General features: G+C 42.8%; 1 protein-coding gene across 3 annotated transcripts in view; it reads left to right on the top strand.

Annotated features, from left to right (window-relative positions):
- Nucleotides 1–9,952: 9,952 nt before the first annotated feature.
- The window catches only part of ANKRD34B (ankyrin repeat domain 34B), a 17,215-nt gene continuing 7,670 nt past the window's right edge, over nucleotides 9,953–19,497 (top strand). Inside the window, exons 1-4 of one of the 3 annotated variants that reach the window (XM_074931214.1) lie at nucleotides 9,953–10,243; nucleotides 13,051–13,174; nucleotides 14,533–14,629; nucleotides 15,246–18,150. In XM_074931214.1, coding sequence (XP_074787315.1) covers nucleotides 15,290–16,840 — 1,551 coding nt within the window. In that variant the 5' untranslated portion in view covers nucleotides 9,953–10,243; nucleotides 13,051–13,174; nucleotides 14,533–14,629; nucleotides 15,246–15,289 and the 3' untranslated portion in view covers nucleotides 16,841–18,150. Of the gene's footprint in view, nucleotides 10,244–13,050; nucleotides 13,175–14,532; nucleotides 14,630–15,242; nucleotides 18,151–19,497 lie in introns of those variants that run through there. The other 2 variants (XM_074931213.1, XR_012635479.1) reach the window with 2 other exon arrangements.

The raw sequence follows: 19,497 nt of genomic DNA, 5'->3' as shown, positions 1-19,497 counted from the left end.
TTCCCTCATTATTCAGTAGTGCCTTAACTGTCTCTGCTTGCCCAGGAGGGCATTGTAGGAATGAAGCCTACCAAGTCAGGGTAGGCTGACCAGAAAATCACAAAAATCTTCTGAAGAGGCAGGTCCTGGAACAAATGAGTGAAGGTGAGGGAAGAGAGGTGAGAAGAGGAAATTGATGTTTCCTAGAAGGATTACATGGTTTCTTGTGTTAGTTTGCCCTGCGGCTGTAATTACTAAGGAAACACTTTCAAACTGCTGCGAGGTTTAGCACTTGTAAGATGCTGTGATGAAGAATTTCATTAGTGAAGGATTTTGAGGATTTGGATGTCTGTGTGACTGCCTTTGTCAGCTACACAGAAATCCTCAGCTACGATTCCTGTCCTGCACTACACCTGAAAGCAAACGTCCCATCCCAGAGCATCCAGTGGTCCAAGAATTAGCATTGCACCTAGGCTGACGATCTCCTCCTTCCCTTGGCAGACAGTGTATGCTTCCGAGACTGCATAAGGGAAAACTGCCGCTTTTTCTTGGTCTTCAATTATAAAGATCTGTTTTCTGCTGGCTCTGGGGTGATCCTGGGTTATTCTCTCATGTTTTCTGTCTGTAGGTCATTCCATCTCCTTTTGCATAACATCATAGCAAAATTTGCACAAGAAGTCTTTTATTAGATTAATTGACACGGTTGGAAAAGAACAGACAAGCTTTCAGGCAGAGTCCTATTCTGGTTACATTCTCAAGACTTTTTTCAGATTACTTGAACAAGGACTTACATGCCAAAACTTTATTGTTTATCTGCAATTAAATTGGATCGTTTAATAAAGTAGATTATCTCGTCATGTAAATCTTGTACTCATATCTTTTAATGGTCTTGCCTACAGTATTTGTGTATCACCTTCAGTTCTCAAACTATGGTCCTCTCAATTATGTCCCTTATCTCTTCAACTGTCCTGTTAGATTGGAAATTTACAGAAATTTGGAGAATTTTTCAGATCAAGAAAAGTAGGTGTGTCAAACAGAGTACTCAAGTATGTGTTTATGTCTGATTAAGTGATACTAAGTGTTTTTCCTGAAATCGGGCCATATATTTGCCTGATTAAGGAAAGCTTTAGGTATGAAATTAAATATTTTGCTAAATGATGTCTGCTATGAAAAAACAGACCAAAAAAAGTACATACAGAACTTGAGAGGACAGGAAATGGATGGTACACCATTACTCATGGAAGCCTAAATCAGTGTCTTTTCCTTCAGCAGTTCAGTTTAATGAGCTCCTAATACCAAGCAGAATCTTTTTCAGTAAACAAGCCGTTATATAGAAATCACTTTGGCTATAAATTGCGTCACGGATTTAATTGAGAAGGACACTTGCACAAAAACAGTGTTTGCTCCTTAGAAGTAACATGCTTTTAATGTTCATCCTTCCTCCAAACTCACAGTTTTCCACACAAAACCCTGCTGGGAACACTCATGCTCATTTCAGACAGCTGTGCTAGTCCTTTTCTGGAGATTCTGCTCCACCTCTCAGCTGGCTGGAAGGATTATGCCTAATGCACTTCCAGCAGAGCCAGATGAGTTTGTTTAAATCTCCAGTGAAAACTGATTTCAGCTGAACAAGGTGGGTTTGCCTGAAAGAAAGAGGAAAAACTCGAACAACCCTTCCCACTGATACAGTTGTGGGGGTAGTAACTCCTAGTGACAGACAGTGATGAGCAAGCAGGTGCAGTAACATCACTCACTTCAGCTAGATCTAGGTGAGCAGCTTTAAAACCTGGAATAATTTGATGTGAGCTGCCTGTGGACATGCTCCATGGGGGGAGCACACCTCACAGGCCCCAGAACATGTGCTTGGAGGATGCTTACTCTAAACCCTGAGCAGAACACCTCACTGGGTTACTACTTCCCATTCCTGCAGTAATTAAAAACAGAAAAGAGAAATATTAAATATACCTCTCATGTAAGAGTAAATAAGATAGATTGGGCCACTGAATTCCACTGAAGCTGGTGCAGTTGTACTAAGGAGCACAGTACAATCATTTCATCTTTTCAGTGGTGTATCAGCAGGTCATTAAACACAGAAAAAAACCTCCTGAAAACTATTCTTATGAAATCATCTTGAAAGACAGCTTCATTTTCACAAGTGCAAGAAGGGAGATTTAATTGCTATACCTCATGTTGTTAGGTTTTGTTCAGAAAGATCAAAATTTAGATCTGCTCCCATCAAGAGTCCTAGGTGGAAAACCTCATCAATTTAACTTACCTAACTTTAGAAAGAATTAATTTTCCTAATTAATTTTAATTTTCTTTTCTCATGTTTGTTCAGTCATTAATCATATAGAAGGCAATTCATTCTTCTGGAGTTCTTCTTTACTCACTAACTACTTTTGTGCATATTGCTATTTCAGTCAGCCAAAATTGACTTCTTCAGAGTATTGAGTCTCAGTGTCCTTCATCAAATTACAGTTCTCTTTCAGATGGAATCATGTAGAGTCTCTTCCTTTTGTCACACAGCATCTACACTATTGTTTACTGCACAATTCACTTTTTTTTTTTTTTTTGTATGTAATCCAGATTTCTTTAGAAACCACTACAGTGCACAAAGGGTAGAGACAACTTTCTGCTGTAATCTAAATAATGATTGCTTTATTTCAGCATATTGTTTATCCTTGTATGAAGGAAGTCCATATATCCTTCACATTACAGCAGAGTAACAGCTTGACCTTCTCAAAAAATAAAAAAAAATCTGTCAGGGGGAAAAAAAGCTTTGTTACTAAACTGTGAGTGTATGTTTTTCTTCTCAGTAGCATGAAAGATTTATCTGGTATTGACCATAACTAGTACATGAATTTCAAACAAGCCTGTAAGAAGAGAGAGTAGCAGTTGATGTCTTGAACTATTATGTGATTTTTCATCCTAATTAGAAAAAAAGCGCTGTGATCAGGAATCACTATATTGACAGAAGTCCTTGTTATATGGCAGAGAGGAGGCTTTGCTACCCTCTTACTTTACCAATATGCCTAACACTATAATGTCAAATAATTTTGAAATAACTTCTTTCACAATCTATTTTCAATTTTTCTGAACACTTTTATGAGAAAGAATTGACTCTATGGATGTTCGTATACTGTATTAGTAATATCTGATTCACACCAGAGGAAATAAAAACACTGGCAAAATACAGTTATCCCATGAGCCTGCTGATTTACCACACTTAGGAAACTAACACTCGTGTTTTGCAGCACTGCAAATGGTTGTGTCCGTGGAACAAGACATTTTAGTGCAGTATATTCTCTAAAATTATTCGAAGAACTCCTGTTCCCTCACCAATCATAATTATTCCTGCAAGTATCACAAGAGCGATTCCCACGCACACTCAATTTTTTAATTGAAGTAATTAGCAAAAATACACCATATACTTCAGAGAGCATATTGTTCCAGAAAGAAGACTCCACGTCATAACTAGCTTATTAAAACATGCCTGACAGAAGTCAGGAGAAAACTCAGCTTTGACATTACCTCACTGAAGCCAAAGGGGTAATACCAGACTAAATGTCAAACGAACCTGTTTCAGCACTCTTACCTGATGGGATTGACCCAAAAGAGTGTGTTAGCAAAGACAGTACAATGTCAGGTGTACCTCATAATAAAAACTATCTAAGTAAACAAGCCAAGAAAGAAATAAAAGCGTTATTCTAGATTTTGTGCTGCATGCAGAGTTGTGGCTTTTAGTGAGACTCTTAATGGAGTCCTAATTTCTTCTGTTTGGTTTTGCTTATTATTTTTTAAACAAAACATAGTGCTTCTCTGTACTCTGCCTACTGCATCTGTCTCCTCTCTTCTCTTTTCGACCTCTCCAGTGATGTCCCTAGATCACTAGCATAATCTCACTTCATTATTTTAAACAAGCAAGCAGCTGTACCTGTTACATTTAATAAAAGAATTTTTAAGAAACACTGTTGTTTACAATATGTTATTACATTCCTATCAGAAAACAGTTCTAGCACAGTAAACATCTGCCTCTTTACATAATGTTTTAAAATGTATTTTTAATGTGCCAAATTAGTATAATATAATATTAATTTAAGGTTGGGCTTTTTTCAGTCACCACAACAAACCCAAGTTAATTATGCTTTTGTGTTTTTCCATTTATTCACAGTCTTGAAAAAAAATCAATGCACCAATACATAATAAAGTAATAAAATTACTAGAATGACTTATATTACATTATGACTATGAGCCAGCAACATGCTTCCACAGCCCAGAAAGCCAACCATGTCCTGGGCTGCACCCAGAGCAGTGTGGGCAGCAGGGCAAGGGAGGGGATTCTCCCCCTGTACTCCACTCTTGTGAGACCCCCCTGCAGTGTCCAGTTCTGGGGGCACCAACATCAGAAGGACACGGACCTGCTCAGGTCCACGGGAGGCCCCAAAGGTGATCAGGGAGCTGGAGCACCCCCTGTGAGGACAGGCTGAGAGAGTTGGGGGGTTCAGCTGGAGGAGAGAAGGCTCCGGGGAGACCTTAGAGCGGCCTCCCCTTAGAGCGAGTACTGAAAGGGCCTACAGGAAAGCTGGGGAGATGGTGTAGGGATAGGATGAGGGGTAACGGTTTTAAACTGAAAGAGGGTAGATTTAGATTAGATTTAAGGAAGAAATTCTTCCCTGTGAGCGTTGTGAGGCACAGGAACAAGTTGCCCAGAGAAGCCGTGGCTGCCCCCTCCCTGGAAGGGTTCAAGGCCAGGTTGGACGGGGCTTTGGGCAACCTGGGCTGGTGGAAGGTGTCCCTGCACATGGTGGGGGTGTTGGAACTGGATGATATTTAAGGTCCCTTCTAACCCAAACTGTTCTATGGTTCTAGTATGTTCAACAGTTTACACACTAATGGATGAATATATAAACAGTTATAAGCAATCACAGCTCCTTCTTTATTTGAATCAGTTTTTGCTAAGACTGTTCAGCACAAAACAGACGTGACAACCAAATTGTTTACAATTTCCCATGGAAAGCAAAATCCAAAACCAGTTTTGCTTCAGGTCAAATCAGATTATTTCCATTCCTTTTCTTCCATAAACAAAACAGAGCAGCTAACTTAGTCAATTCCCGGGGTCCTCGAGGACCCAGAAAGCCGTCTGCTGTGGTCTATAGCACTCGGAAACCCCAGCAGTGCCACGAGAGGCAGGGCTGTCAGGTGTGCCCAGGATCTCAGCTGAAAAGCCTGGGGTTTAGGCTCTGGGCTTCCATCAGTTTGTTGAGCTGGCTTGCAGAAAACTGTGTTTCTTTATTTTTACTGTCTGCCTGCCCATATTTGGACAAAAGTTTATCACAAAGCAGTGCAGTGGAACATTTTAGTCAATTAAAATGAATATCAGTATCCTGTGACTGTAAAACTTTCCCCTGATATCTGGCTAGCCCAACTGTCAGTGAAATATAGGAGAGGGCTGGGTAGATAGAGATCCTGAGAGGGATACAAAGAAGTATGATAAACTAATATGCTATGTGCATATGCAAAAATTTTCTGTATTTTAGAATAAACTTTACACTGCATTGATGTAGTCCCTACTGTGGTTTTTCATGCTTCTTCACTGTTAACATAAAAATTAACTTCTTGATACCAACAGTTGTTTTTATATCCAATTAAAAGTAGCCAAAAGGGAGGATATTGTGACATTTATTAAAAAAAAATCTAATTATCTTCCTAATAGCTCTCTTCTGAGTACTGGTGCAATACACTTTTTTTTTGGTAAAAGATTTATGTTGGCTATCATAAGTACAACATTACAATGCAGGCAAGGACAGAAGGCGGAATAAGAAAGTGTATATGAGAGCTGCAGAAACCGCAGAAATGAAGATGCTCCAAGCAGCAGAATTGATGAACCATACAGAAGTGTACACCGCCTCCATATCTTATATAATTCAGACACCAACAGGTCTGAGAAGAGCAGTAACCTTCCTGAAGAGTGGGTGTTCAATATACATGCCTTTCCGAGGCTGTTTGGCAAAGACCGAGTATTAACAATGTGGGTGAGGTGCAGAGAGTAAAAGAAAACAAAGATAATTAGAATCACGCTGCAGAAAAAAAAACAACCAAAAAACAAAAAACAAAAAACCAAAACCTCTGCGGACATTCTCCCAACTTAGTTTTTGAAAGACAAGGTTAAAGAGTAACTGAAGAACCTGCCCTTGGGATGTTGTTTGTCTTAGTGGCTTATTCATACGATTCATCCAGCTCTTAGTCATGCCGGTATCTAACTGATCCTGTCATGCACTTTTTAAAAGTAGAACGGCTCAAATCTCCTTCACATTCCTCCTGGAAACTTCTCTCCTGTGATGCCTAAAAAAGCCCTTCACAGCATCAAGGATGCTGGTACTCTGTGACTGCTACTTATTATACTGAGCATGATGGATTGTTTTGCTGTCACTTCGCCCTCTCCTCCCCTATTTGTTTGCTGCATTCACCTGTTGTCTTTTATTATATGCCAAGACAACATCTTTGAGGCAGCAGGTGCCTTTTTAAATAGATGAGTACAGACCTTGCACAATAACAGCACTACAGCTACCACAATTAACAGTGTTTGTGAGGGAGACAAGACAGGTCCCACTGTATCGTCCATGCGTTGCAACCGCAGAAAGTTAGCATGACAAAAGGCAGTCAAAGTGTCTGCAAAACGTTGTGTAGAACTGTTACAGTGTGATTTTGGGGGCATCAGCATTCCAAGGAAACACCCTTGGAATATTGGGGATATCAGCGGGTGTGCTTAATGATACTTCCTAAGCATCACCAGAGGAACCAAGCAGCTAAACAAGATTACAGCTCTGTAACGTGATCAGAAGTAGTCAGCTTGGCTTCACCAAGGGGAAGTCATGCTTGAGCAACCTGATGACCTTCTGCAATGAAATGACTGGCCTGTTAGATGAGGGAAGAGCAGTGAATACTGTCTATCTGGACTTCTGTGTCTTTAGGCCTTTGACACAGTCTCACAGTAGATCCTCACAGAGAAGATACTGATGTATGGGCTGGATGGCTTGAAAACTGGCTGAACAACCGGGCCCAGAGCATGGTGATCAGTGACACAAAGTCTAGTTGGAGATCAGTAAGGAGTGGTGTACCCCAGGAGCTGATACTGGGTCCAGTCCTGCTTAATATCTTCATTAATGATTTGGATGATGGGACAGATTGTACCCTCAGGAAGTTAGCAGATGACACAAAACTGGAAGGACTGACTGACCAAGAGGGTTTTTGCAGCCATCCAGAGGGACATGGACAGGCTGGAGAATTGGCTGACAGAAACCTCAACAGTTCAACAAGGGGAAGAGCCAAGTCCTGCACTTGATAAAGAACAATCCCAGGTGCCAGGGCATGTCGGGGCCACCCAGCTGTAAAGTAGCTTTATGGAAAAGGACCTGGATGTCCTGGTGGGTACCAAGATGAACCTGTTCCAGAAATGTGCCCTTGCCACGAAGAAGGCTAACAACAGCCTAGCCTACATTAGGCAAAGTACTGCTAGCGGATTGAGGGAGGTGATCCTTCGCCTCTGCTCAGCACTGGTGAGGCCACATCTGGAGTGCTGTGTTCAGTGCTGGGCTACCCAGCACAAGAGAGACATGGACAGACTGGAGAGAGTCCAGCAAAGGCACTGGAGCATCTCTCCGATACAGAGAGGCTGAGAGAGCTGGCACTGACTAGCCTGAAGAAGGCTCAGGGGAATCTTGTTATCTATACAAATATCTGAGAGGAGGGTGCAAAGAAGACAGAGCCAGGCTCTTTCTGGTAGTGCTCAGTGACAGGACAAGGGGCAATAGGCACAGACTGAAAGAAGAGATTCCCTCTGAACATCAGGAAACACTTTTTCACTGTGAGGGTGATCAAATGCTGGTACAGGTTGGCCAGAGAGGTGGTGGAGTCTCCATCCTTGGAGACATTAAAAAAATGGACATGGTCCTGGGCAAGTGGCTCTAGGTGACCTTGGTTGATCAAGGAGGGTTAGATCAGATGACTTCCAGATGCCACTTTCAACCTCAGTCATTCTGTGATTCTGTGAAGGTGTCCTAAGCTTGCCTGAATATAAATCAGCTTCTTTCACCATGCTTCAAAAATTCACAGGAAGTTAGTAGTAACCTGAAAGGCCCCAGGAGGAACAGTCCTATGAGACAAAAAGCTTAGAACAATGGAACCCAAGGAGAGAACCTCAGAGAAATACTATGTGGCAGCTGTGAGAAGAGATTGATTCTAGTATTTGACAGGAATTTTTTATTTTGCAAATTCTTTCTGATTTCACGGTCAAGAGCCTACACTTTGGCTTTTGTTGGAATAGATTTTTCTTATTAAAGCTTGTTGGGTGCTGAGGGTGATTCCAAGCCACTCTGGAAAACATCATCTCAGGAAACAAATCCATATGAAGTGATGTTACATTAAAGAGGTATTACAGACACACTTTTCAGGTGCCTGCCATGCAAGAAAATCCCAAGAACTGGGACATATTTGCTCCCAGGTTTGTTTGGTGGTGAATGGGCAATGTCAAGTGTCAAGAAAGAAGAAAATGTTTTTCCTGGCAGGCTTTGACCAGATTGCTTCTGATGTGGAGCAAGCAGCAGAAAGACAACCCATGATATCAGGTCATCTCACATCGACACGGGGGCCTTTATCCCCAGCAGGGTCCAGGAGTATTCCTGCAGAAGAAAAAACCTCATAATAAAAAATGTAACCAGCTGGATGGATTTAGGATTGTTTAATAATGAAGAAGCCTTGTGAGAGAACTGGAACCTCTTAGTCCTCCTACTAGTAGGTAGGACACCAAATCCTTTTTTTTTTTTTTTTTTTTTTTCTTTCCTTCCCCTTTTAACAGCTTTGACAGTCCAAAGCAGCTGCGGGTTATTTCAGAGTAAAACTTGAGTACACCCGAAGGAAGCAGCTCTGTGGGCTCACCTTCCTCTAATTCCTATTAATGCGGTTAAGTTCATGTCCCTGGGTGGTCGGAAGCAATGAGGTGGTGAAGAAGGGTCTTCAGTGGGTTGCTCGTACCGCTCGCTACACATAAAGAAATCCAGTAAGCGCAGCCCTTAACACATCTCGGTGTTGTCTCTGTCAGGAGGGGTGATGGCCGCCGGGAGGGAAAAGGCTGGAGGTGCTGTGGGTGTATACAGGGAGGGTATGGGGGTGTGAGTGTGGGGATGTGTGAGGGTGTAGGGGTCGAGGGGGTGTGTGGCTGTGGGAGGAGGTGAGGGGGTGTGAGTGAATGTGGGTGTGAGTGTGAGGGTGCGTGTGGTGGCGAAGAGGTGTGAGGGTGTGGGAGAGAGTGAGGGTGGGTGGGTGTAAGGGTGTGTAAGTGCGGGGGGTGTATGGAGAGGGGGTGTGGGTCGCAGGGGGCGTGAGTGTGGGTTTGGGGGCGGGGAGTGGGTGAGGGCAGGGGGCGTGCGGGAGCGGGCTTGAGGGGCTGCGAGGCAACGGCTGGGGGTGTGTGTGGGGTGGTTGTGAGGGGGTTGGGGGGTGTGTGTGAGGGGGGGTGTGGGGGGGTGTGGGGGGGTGTTGAGGGTGTGTGTGTGTGTGTGTGTGAGGGGGGTGTGTGTGTGAGGGGGGTGTGAGGGGGGTGTGTGTGTGTGTGTGAGGGGGGTGTGAGGGGTGTGTGTGGGGGGTGTGTGTGTGAGGGGGGGTGAGGGGGGTGTGTGGGGGGTGTGTGTGTGAGGGGGGGTGAGGGGGGTGTAGCGGTTGGCGAGCGCGGTGGGGGTGGGTGGGAGCGGGTGTGGCCCCCGCCCCGCCCCGCCCCGCCCCGCCCCGCCCCGCCCCGCCCCGCCCCGCCCCGCCCCGCTCCCCGGGCCCCGCCGGCCGCAGGCGCTGGGGGGCGCCGCCGCGCTGCCCGCTCCGCCCCCGCGGGCCGGCCGGAGCCCGGGAGGGGCCGGCGCCGCCGCCTGCGCTCAGACCCGGCGGGGAGGAGGCCCCGGCCCCCCCCGCAGGTGAGCCCCGGGCCGCGGCCGCCCCTCGCCTCCCCTCAGCGCCGCTTGGGGCGGGACGGAGGCGGCCGAGGAGCCCGCTGCTCCTGGCCGTCTCCCTCCGGGCACGCGCTCCCGCGGCCGCGCCGGGGCTGCTGCCGAGAGCGGGTCAGGGGACGGCACCGGCGGAACTTCTGCGCGCTGCCGGTCTCGGCGCGGGAAGACGGAGCTCCCCTGTCCCGGAGCTGTCCCGGGAGCTGCGGGTGCGCCGCAGCCCGCCCGGCGGGCCGTCATGCGGGAGGAGGAGGAGGCGCTGCCGACGGCGACAGGTAAAAACGCTCCCCTCGCCCTCCCCCTGACACTTCTGGCCTTCGCCCTTCCCCGGACGAAAGGATTGGCGAGTTGTTCAAACTTTTTTTTAATAGCAGGTTGGGGTGGACAGAGTGCTGAGGAGGGGTTCAGATCGGGGACTGCCCGTGGGATGTGTGTCTTGCAGAGCGGTTCCCTCAGGCTCTTCTCAGTTCAAACACGAGTCCCTTCCTCCTTTGTGAATTTTTAAGGGAAAAGCCTTTAACATACTTAGTCTTCTAGCCTGCGTTCGGGTTTTCCAGCTGTGTTCTTTGTCACTTCTCTGTAGAGAAGTTGCTTGTCCCTATTTTGTCCAGATCTCTCTCAGGAAAAACTTTAGAGCTGTTAGCTTACAACTCGGGATGCTGTGAAACAGGAGTTAGCAGCAACACTGACAGTGTAGAGCCCCGGTGAAAACTTTCCTCTGTAAGTGCTCTCCACCTTGCTCCAACTGCTCTCTGGCAGCAATTATTACCTTAGGAAACACCTCCAAATTAGAAGGAAGGAGTGCTCGAAAAGATGATAAATGCTGTCACAGGAAAAAAGCGCTTAATGAGCTGGCTGGACCTCTCCGAACTTTCTTCTGAAGTACAAACACAGGAGAGTCTAAGTGAGAAGACAGGTGAGAAACGTCCTGCAATTAACCTTGGAAAACAGCAAGGCTGAAGAGATAAATGCTTTTTTATGAAAAGTTGCACTTTACAGGCTACGTTTCCAAAACTGGACTTGATTCTGGCAACTTTGGCAGTGGGTAGTGGTGGTAGTTTTGGCTGTGTTAGAATGGTAATTTTTTAATCAAAAGTTACTCTTACATGTGGTGGATTTCAATGTCTTTCTGACAGTGTAGGAAGTCAAGAGTTCTTGTTACACTGACAGAATTTACAGGGTTAACACGGATATGAAGAATCACAAAAATATTTAAAGGCTTATGTTCTGTAAGTGTGTAAGCACATCTTTTTTCAGAGATGAGAATCGATGACTTAATTTTACTGGAATGATTCTAGACTCTAAACACTACTGTGAAAGCCTGTTTGTGTAACTCAACATGCTGAGGCACAGAAGGCAGAAAATACGGCTTTCACATTGAAAAAGTGAGGAATACCTTGCAAGAACATTTATTTATAGCACTCCTTTACTTAGTGAAAATGTTGGTTATGTTTATATTTGTTTATACATTATAACATCAATATTCCCCCCTCGCCCCCAAATTTTGTGATTATTTGCACAGTTAGTTGTTACAAAACACTGTGAGGGTTTTTCCTAGTAATTAAATGCTGTTTACAAATCAAGAAGCAAGGGTTGGAGGAAGAAGTGCTAAAACTTCTACTTTTAAGTGGTGTTTTCCACTACGATGGCAGCAGGACCTGTATCAGAATAGGACCTCTACATTATCACTTTTGCATTTGCCAGCCTGACCTTAGGATAGGACCCAGCACAAATCCACAACAGCAGCTATCTACTTCTTGGAAACAAATCATCATTGGCTTCAAAAATTGAGTGTCAAACAATGAGGTGCTTTGTGCTACTTATCTAGGAGCGCTTTCCAGGACAGTATTGCTTTTTGAAAATAAAATTTAGCTGTTCCTAGACAGAAAGAGTATTCCAGGAATATTACTTGTAGAAGAACACCAGAAATTTGTGGATGATCTGAAAGACCAGTTCATGATTGAGTGTCACACACTAGGTTGCATAGTTCCTCATTTAAACTGTTACCTCAGCACAAGTTTATCTCCACAGCTGAAAAGCAGCCGTGTCAGTCCTGACATCTCAGTAACACATGTAGTGGTTCTGACATCACAGTTGATTAGATTTAGGAATGTTTTATAATCCCAATCTGTTCAGCATCAATTGGAGATGATTTATCAAATAAATATTCCTTTAGGGAATCTGCTTGAACTGTGGTCTTTCACTTCAAAATAGCTAGCTATGTTTTTTTTGGAGCAGATTGTACCCGGTCCAGGTGTGGCATGTGTATTTCCACTGAGACATTGTGAGTGTGGGTCTTAGAAAAGTCCAGCTGCACTTTGTTCCCACAGTAGCAGTTTTAGGACAATGCAGCCGCAGGCACATTCTTCTGTAGTTAACAGATTCTCCAGATGAAATCATGGTTCTCTTCATCCAGCATGCAGGAGTCTATTCTGCGTTATAGTACTTCAGCTGCAAACCTGTAACGCTTTCTTTTAATCATATAGTATCCGATTCTGAAGTATTTGTGGATTTTTATGCCCCATTTTATATTTCTTTCCCCACTTTGCCCCCACGCTGCCCCCTTTTCCTTTGCAGTGCAAAGTGTAGATCAACCTATAAATAACATGGCTGGATCTTAGCAGCACTGGTGCCTGTGCTCCTTTTTTCAGGGGTTAGCCAGCCAGCTTTCCAGACCTGACAGTCCCAGCCTGCGTATATAATAATTAGCTGGGTTTCTGAAGTGAAATTTATTAGTAGTAGCTACAAGCCCTGGTGAGATCCCAAGCACAGTGGAACTGCTGACCTGCCTGCATAAAAACATCTTGGGTTTTCTCCAGACTAGGTTCATGTGACATCCTGGCAACACAATCCACTCCAGACTTTCAAACTTTAACTATTGACTTAGACTAGCCTTCCTCTGCCCTCACTCGGGTTAACAGTCCTGGAAAAGTCTACAGAGACAGTGAATTTAGGCAGTTGGAGCCATTAGATCAGAGGTCAGAAAGAGTCTCATTTCTAGCATTACCTGCTGCATGACTTCAAGTAGTATTATTATCTTCATGTGTCTGTTTAATATTTAATGTTCTTTTGGCCATAAAAGGTATTTCTACAGATGACTTGTGTAAGAAGTGCTATATGACATCACTTCAGTAAAGCAAGCAGTTAAGTATCAGAAGACCTTTAGATAAATATGAAAGAAATACAGAATCACCGAGGACTTCCAGGTAGGTCAAAACCAGGGGAGAACACAATCAGGATTCCAGTATGTGTACTATCTAAAAGATAACTTCTCTTTAGTTTGTTTCTGGAAACCTAAATGCACAAATTAATTGGATACTTTTATAAAAGGCTTGATAATAATCTTGAATATATTACTTGTCAAATATGTGCATTTCATAATAATGATTTGCACATCAATGAAAGCTGAGATAGACACTGCTGAATCATGTACTTTTGGTATAATGGAATGCATCCTTAATTTCAATGCAATTACTTTTAAAAAATGTTTTATCAAGACAGAGGGGGGAAAAAAAAACAACAGCCAGTGAAAAGAAGATGATAGTACCACAGTGGTGCCCCTGTTCTCAGCTGTGACCAGAAGTGGGTGTTTACTCTGGTAAGGATGGACAAAGAAGTTCTGGCTCTCTTTCATCCTCCTTAATTGCTCAGAACAACACTGCAGTCATACTTACACAATGAACAGTCTTTGTGAGGGCCATAAGCCCAGAAATAAATGCTACCAAAGGTGAACGGGTTCATCTCACATGTTTGTCTCCTCTTGTTTTTCTTCCTGACACAGCAAATATTATGAGTTATTTTATCCAAACACATGATACGTGTGACCATTATTACACCATGTCACCAAACGATGACTACACTGAATAATAGTTAAATACTTAAGACATGGCAAGTATGAAGCCCCCGAGCTAATGGTTCTCATTGTAAGACTGATAAGCCACTGAATGTCGCTGCTTAGCAAAATGATCTGTAGCTGCAGAGCATGATGCTATGGAGTGGAACAAATGGGGGGTGGTAGAAATCTGTGATTAAAATGTCATGTGTATTTCAACTGACTTCTTTTCGTTGTTGTTTGTTGGACTTTTGGAACAAACTACATTGATACCCTTTGATTTTGAAATTCAAAATAAATCCAATATCAAAGAAAAACAGGACAAAATTACTGCTCCTGAGTTATTCACTAGAACAGTGGTCTCAATGGTAAATAAAAATGAGTCTCTGTTAATTTCCTTTGCAGATAAACTTATTAAACATTTTTATTTCTCTGGAAATACATTGTAAATAAACAAATGTAATTTTCATATCCATGTCTAATCTAGTCTTGGAATTATATTGCTCTGCAATCTGTTAAATATTGATTTTTTTTTTTCCTCTGAAGATTTTCCCTACACATGGGTAAGCAAGCACATAAGACATAAATAAAAGTAATTTAATTGTATTAGTTGCATGTATGCAGGTATACGTTCACACAAGACCTTTTGTTATTTATGTCACATTAAACTCTTCAATGTTTTTGTGTGTGAACCCCCCAGATTTTCTTTGATGCATGTTTCTTTTGTTGTAGAGCTGATAACTGTCTGCCCAGGTACAGGACTCCTCTCATGCCATGATGAGTGTGACAAGCTGTGCATCACTTCATTTATTCTGTTTCACTCAGACTGGTAGGTTGTCAAAGGAGCGTAAGGAAGGTAGTGTACTCCCACAAATGTAATTACCTTTATAAATACATTAATATTTATTTTCCAGCCATTTAACAGTTTCTTCTTAGATAAAAGATACTTTACTATGCTTGCTTTTCTTACTTATTAAGACCCATGAACTTTCTTTACCATTGTCACAAAGTGTCACAGTCACTTATTCTTTTTCACATCAATGAAAAAAAAATGCTGCAGGATTCATTCAGTTCTTGCTTCTTGCAGTGGTGAAAATCAAGAGTGGTACAACTTGGGTGTGGTCGGTATAAAGCCATTAAAGTGTGCAGAATTAAACTTTTTTGCGGTTTATTTGCTATCATGTGACAAAAGGGAGAACAGTCACAAAAAAATGTGACAGCCATTCTTTAAACATCTATAAATATTGTATGTAAATATTAACTTTTTAATGCAAGTCTAGCAGATGGGAATACCTCCCCTGCCCCCCACCCCCCCGCCATTCATACTCCTTTTCACAAAGTATGGGGGTGTTTACAGGAGCAATTTGTACAGTTAAATCCTCCTTCCTTTTTTTTTTTCTTTTTTTTTTTTTCTGAGGGGCCTCTTTGCTTTCTCTGAACAGCAGGTGTTCTTTCCAGCCAGTAGAAAGGTGCAAGTGAGACAAGTGAAATGACCGAAATGGTGGAGTTGCCATCAGAGGGGACTTCCCTCATAAGAGCTGTCTATCAAAGCCGCCTCCGCCTCACCAGGCTGTTGCTAGAGGGTGGTGCCTATGTCAACGAGAGCAATGACAGAGGGGAAACCCCTTTAATGATTGCTTGTAGGACCAAACATGTGGACGCCCAGAGTGTCAGCAAGGCAAGGATGGTTAAATACCTACTGGAAAACAAGGCTGATCCGAACATACAGGACAAATCTGGAAAGACAGCTCTGATGCATGCTTGTCTGGAAAAAGCAGGCCCTGAAGTGGTATCTCTGCTACTGAAAAGTGGAGCTGACCCAAGCCTGCAAGATCACTCTGATTGCTCTGCACTTGTGTATGCAATAAATGCTGAGGACAAAGAGACCCTGAAAGTTCTTCTTAATGCCTGCAGGGCTCGGGGAAAAGAAGTAATCATCATCACGATGGACAAGTCCTCATCTGGAAGGCAGAAAACAAAGCAGTACTTAAACATGCCTCCTGCAGACCTTGAGGAATGCCATTCCCCAACTGCTTGCACTTCACCATCAGAAATAGAACTGACTACATCTCCACTCCCACTTTCAAGTTCGAAAGAATCTAAAAAAGCACTCTTCAGCTTTAAAGAGCTGGATCATCCCCGAAGCGTGGACAACTCATCTCAGACAGTTCCACTGACAAGAAAATGCAGCTCAACAAAAGTAGGGTCCAGGCTGGCACATGTGCAGCGGCTACGGTCTGAGCCTTGGATAAAGAGCTCTCCCTCACTGTTTCACCAGAATAAAATTGCTTCTTTACAGGAACTTCAGGGTATTACTCCAGAAGAAGTGCGTTTTGAAATCAATGGCCTTGCCTATTCAAAGAGATTCATCACTAGGCACCAAAGTATTGACATAAAAGACACTGCTCATTTATTTAAAACCTTTGATCGAACTGGACCAGGGAAATTATCACATGATGAGATAAAATCTCAGATTCCTTATGTTGAAGAGAAACGGAACTCTAGTGGGATTCCAGTGGGTAAAGATGCCAGTTTGGGACAAAACAGCTTTGTTTCAAACCTTAGCAGTATTATCCAGAAAAGAAATTTGGGAGCTCATCACTACAGCTCTGATTCTCAGTTAACTACTACTCCAAGTCCTGCTGCTGCAGAAGACAGTAAGTCAGTGATAGGAAAGAAAAAGATTCTTTCTCCATCTCATGCTTTGTTACCAAGTTCTAGAGAAGTACTAGAGAACATGCCTCCTGTTACTTTGAGCAGAAGAAATCAAGCTTTTCTAGAAAGACAGGGTTCAGGAGCCTTATTGTTGGATCATACTGCTCAGATAAGACCAGGTTTTCTGCCACCACTGAATGTGAATCCTCACCCCCCAATTCCAGATATTACTTTCATAAACAGGGTTTCTGGGATGGTTTCTTGTGGACAGAAACACTTAGTACCAGCAGCACCCGCTGTCCCTAAGGAGACCAAAAATACAAAAATGCTACAAAGGAGGCAGTCATTACAGATGGAGCAGATTAAGCAATTAGTGAATTTTTAACAGGGAATTAAAGCATTACAAAATATTTATGATGTGTACATCTTCACTGTGCTACCTGATTGTAATGATACATACCCCAAAAGATAGCAGCTCTGTGATGTAAAGCTCTCTGCCTTGGAATGGGTTAAAGAGTTTAGAGACTACATCTAAAGATACACTCAAGTAATGATGATGATTTCTGCAAACTGAGGAATATTTATTACACTGTTCTCAAAATGTTTTCAGCTTAAGCACTGAAATCTTACTGGTGACCGGCTGAACCCACAACAGATTTTAGGCACTGCAGTTCTCATTTTAGGTTGGAAATGTATCCCTCCCAAACACATACTCTTTCTGTACCCAGAAAGGCAGTACATGTGGCACTGGGGATCTTGAAACATTTGACTGTGATGCTGGACATCAGACTCACTGTCGCATTTGTGCAATATCCAGAAATCCAACACAACCAGCGTGTACAAGGGCTGGGCAGTGGCAAGTGTACATAGGCAGTGGCTTATGGCTTCAGTGGCTTTACTGTGTGTAGACAGATGATGCACAGAGTCAGTAAAATTTGTGTTGCAGAGCTGTGTTGCATGCATAGCTACGCCCAGGGAATTCCAGCTGAAGACTGGGAGCCTGTGTTAGATGCCTTGCTGGCTGCTGGAAGTCACTGTGATACAGAGAGTCCCAGAGAGCTCAACTTCAGCACACGATGATGCCTGGGAGTTGAGTCAGGAAGCCAGCACAGCGAGCAAGAAACCTTGGATAATTTCATGTAAAATGGCCAAACCCTGCTCGTTCTGTCAGTTAGGCGTGTCAGTCAACTTGGGCTTCTCAAGCTATTGGATTAATGAATCTGTTGAAAAGAGGAAGAGTTGGGGAAGGTGTTACTTTCTGTAGTTCCAGACCCCTCTCAAAAAGAATGAGATCTTTGCATCAAGCAGGAGCTCTCCTTCCCCAGTCACAGGCCTGGGTTTCTTTGCAGAAGACCGGATACAGATGGTGAGACACAGCAGATGTCTTGATGAGCAAGGACACTTCACACACACCTGGGAGCAAGGAGGAGCTCTGTCCTCCTGCTCAGACACACCTGAAAAAAATCCAGCTACGATACTCACCTGGGAGATGGGATTTGTCATTTTTCCCAATTTGAAGCAGAGGACTGAATTTCTTACGGATGAGAAACACTCCTTTGCATCCAAGCTCTTTCACATTTTCAAGTATCTCCATCTAAAATCTGTTTTTCCTTCCCATTTAGCATTCTGCAATTCTAACATCTACCCTGTCTTTGTGCATATTCCATAGACGCTTTATTTCTGGTATTGCATTTAGCATTTTACAACTCATCTAAAGATTGAGTAATACTGAATGTGTTGTTTTGTCATAACTTACAGAAATTAATTGTATTGAAATTGTGTCTGTATAGTGTGAATTTGTGCATACTGAAATGAGATACTTTTTTTTTTTTTTAAAAACACAGTGGCTACTATCTGTCTTCTTGCAGCTTCAGTCAAAATGCACCCAACCTGACATTGCCTGACAAATTATTGTAATGCTACTTAGCTTTTCCCTTAGTGTAAAACAATTTCTAGTGGATGATAAACATAGATGATAAACATAGTCTCTGTAAAAATACAGAAATGTCCAAAAGTTTGTAATATGTCTGTTTTGAAGAAGGGAACATTTGACATCTGGAAATTAAACGAGTATGGTTCACATCTCTACAACAACAGTTATATATGTCAAGTGCTGATCTGAAAACTGTGAATTTAAATCTTGAAATCAATTTTGCCATAAAATCTCTCCACTCTCTAATGACAGCAGATCATTAGAAGGCAGATAATCTTCCCATTGATTCTCTGACCAAGCTCTCAGAAGTAGCTACAACAAGCAGAGATGCAAATCTGCATCACAATTGTCAAAATTGGTTCTTCCCCACAAAGTCTGGGTCTCAGAAGCCGTGGCATCCTCTGTCACAGCTCCACTAATGTGGGACATGTAGCATCTTGGTAGCAGCGGGGAAGGCCCACAGGGACCTGCACTATGCTATCGCATCCGACTTACTCGGATGTGACTGTCACACTTCTTTAGTTCCTCACTCCTCAAAAGCCATCAGTCTCCATCACAAAAACGTGGGTTTTTTTGTTTTAATTAGACTATTCATCCACTGAAAGACTCTTGATCATTTATGGATTGGCTCTAGTCTCTGCACACATGCAAAAAAGAAGCGTTCACTATGTTAAAAAAACCCTACCACCAAAATGGGAAGATTCCAAAAGTGGAATTACATATGCTTAAGAGCTATTAAATACTGGTGGAAACATGGTGAAAGTGATGGAGCCAAATATGTTCCATTCAGGTTCTACCTCTTACTTCAGAAGATGTTGCTGGATCATCAGCATCTGCATATATCAGATAGAAACAAGGATTTCATGGAAATCTTTTTATGGCACAGAAATTACGTGGAACAACCTATGTCAGTATTAACTGGGTACAAATTGGTCCCTACAAACACCACACACAGACACTATATACTCTTCAGATGTTTTTATTATAAATGGAAATGGCAATTTATAGTCTGTTCATCTCATAATGAAATATTTGCAGCTAAAAATATATCTTTAAAAAGGCACAAATTCTTTTTTACAAAAAAATAACATAAGTTCTAACTGGTATTC

The sequence above is a fragment of the Athene noctua genome, chromosome Z, assembly GCF_965140245.1.
Source record: "Athene noctua chromosome Z, bAthNoc1.hap1.1, whole genome shotgun sequence".
Taxonomy (NCBI): Eukaryota; Metazoa; Chordata; class Aves; order Strigiformes; family Strigidae; genus Athene; species Athene noctua.
The sequence above is the reverse complement of the archived record's forward strand: the minus strand, read 5'-3'. Positions and strand labels throughout refer to the sequence as shown.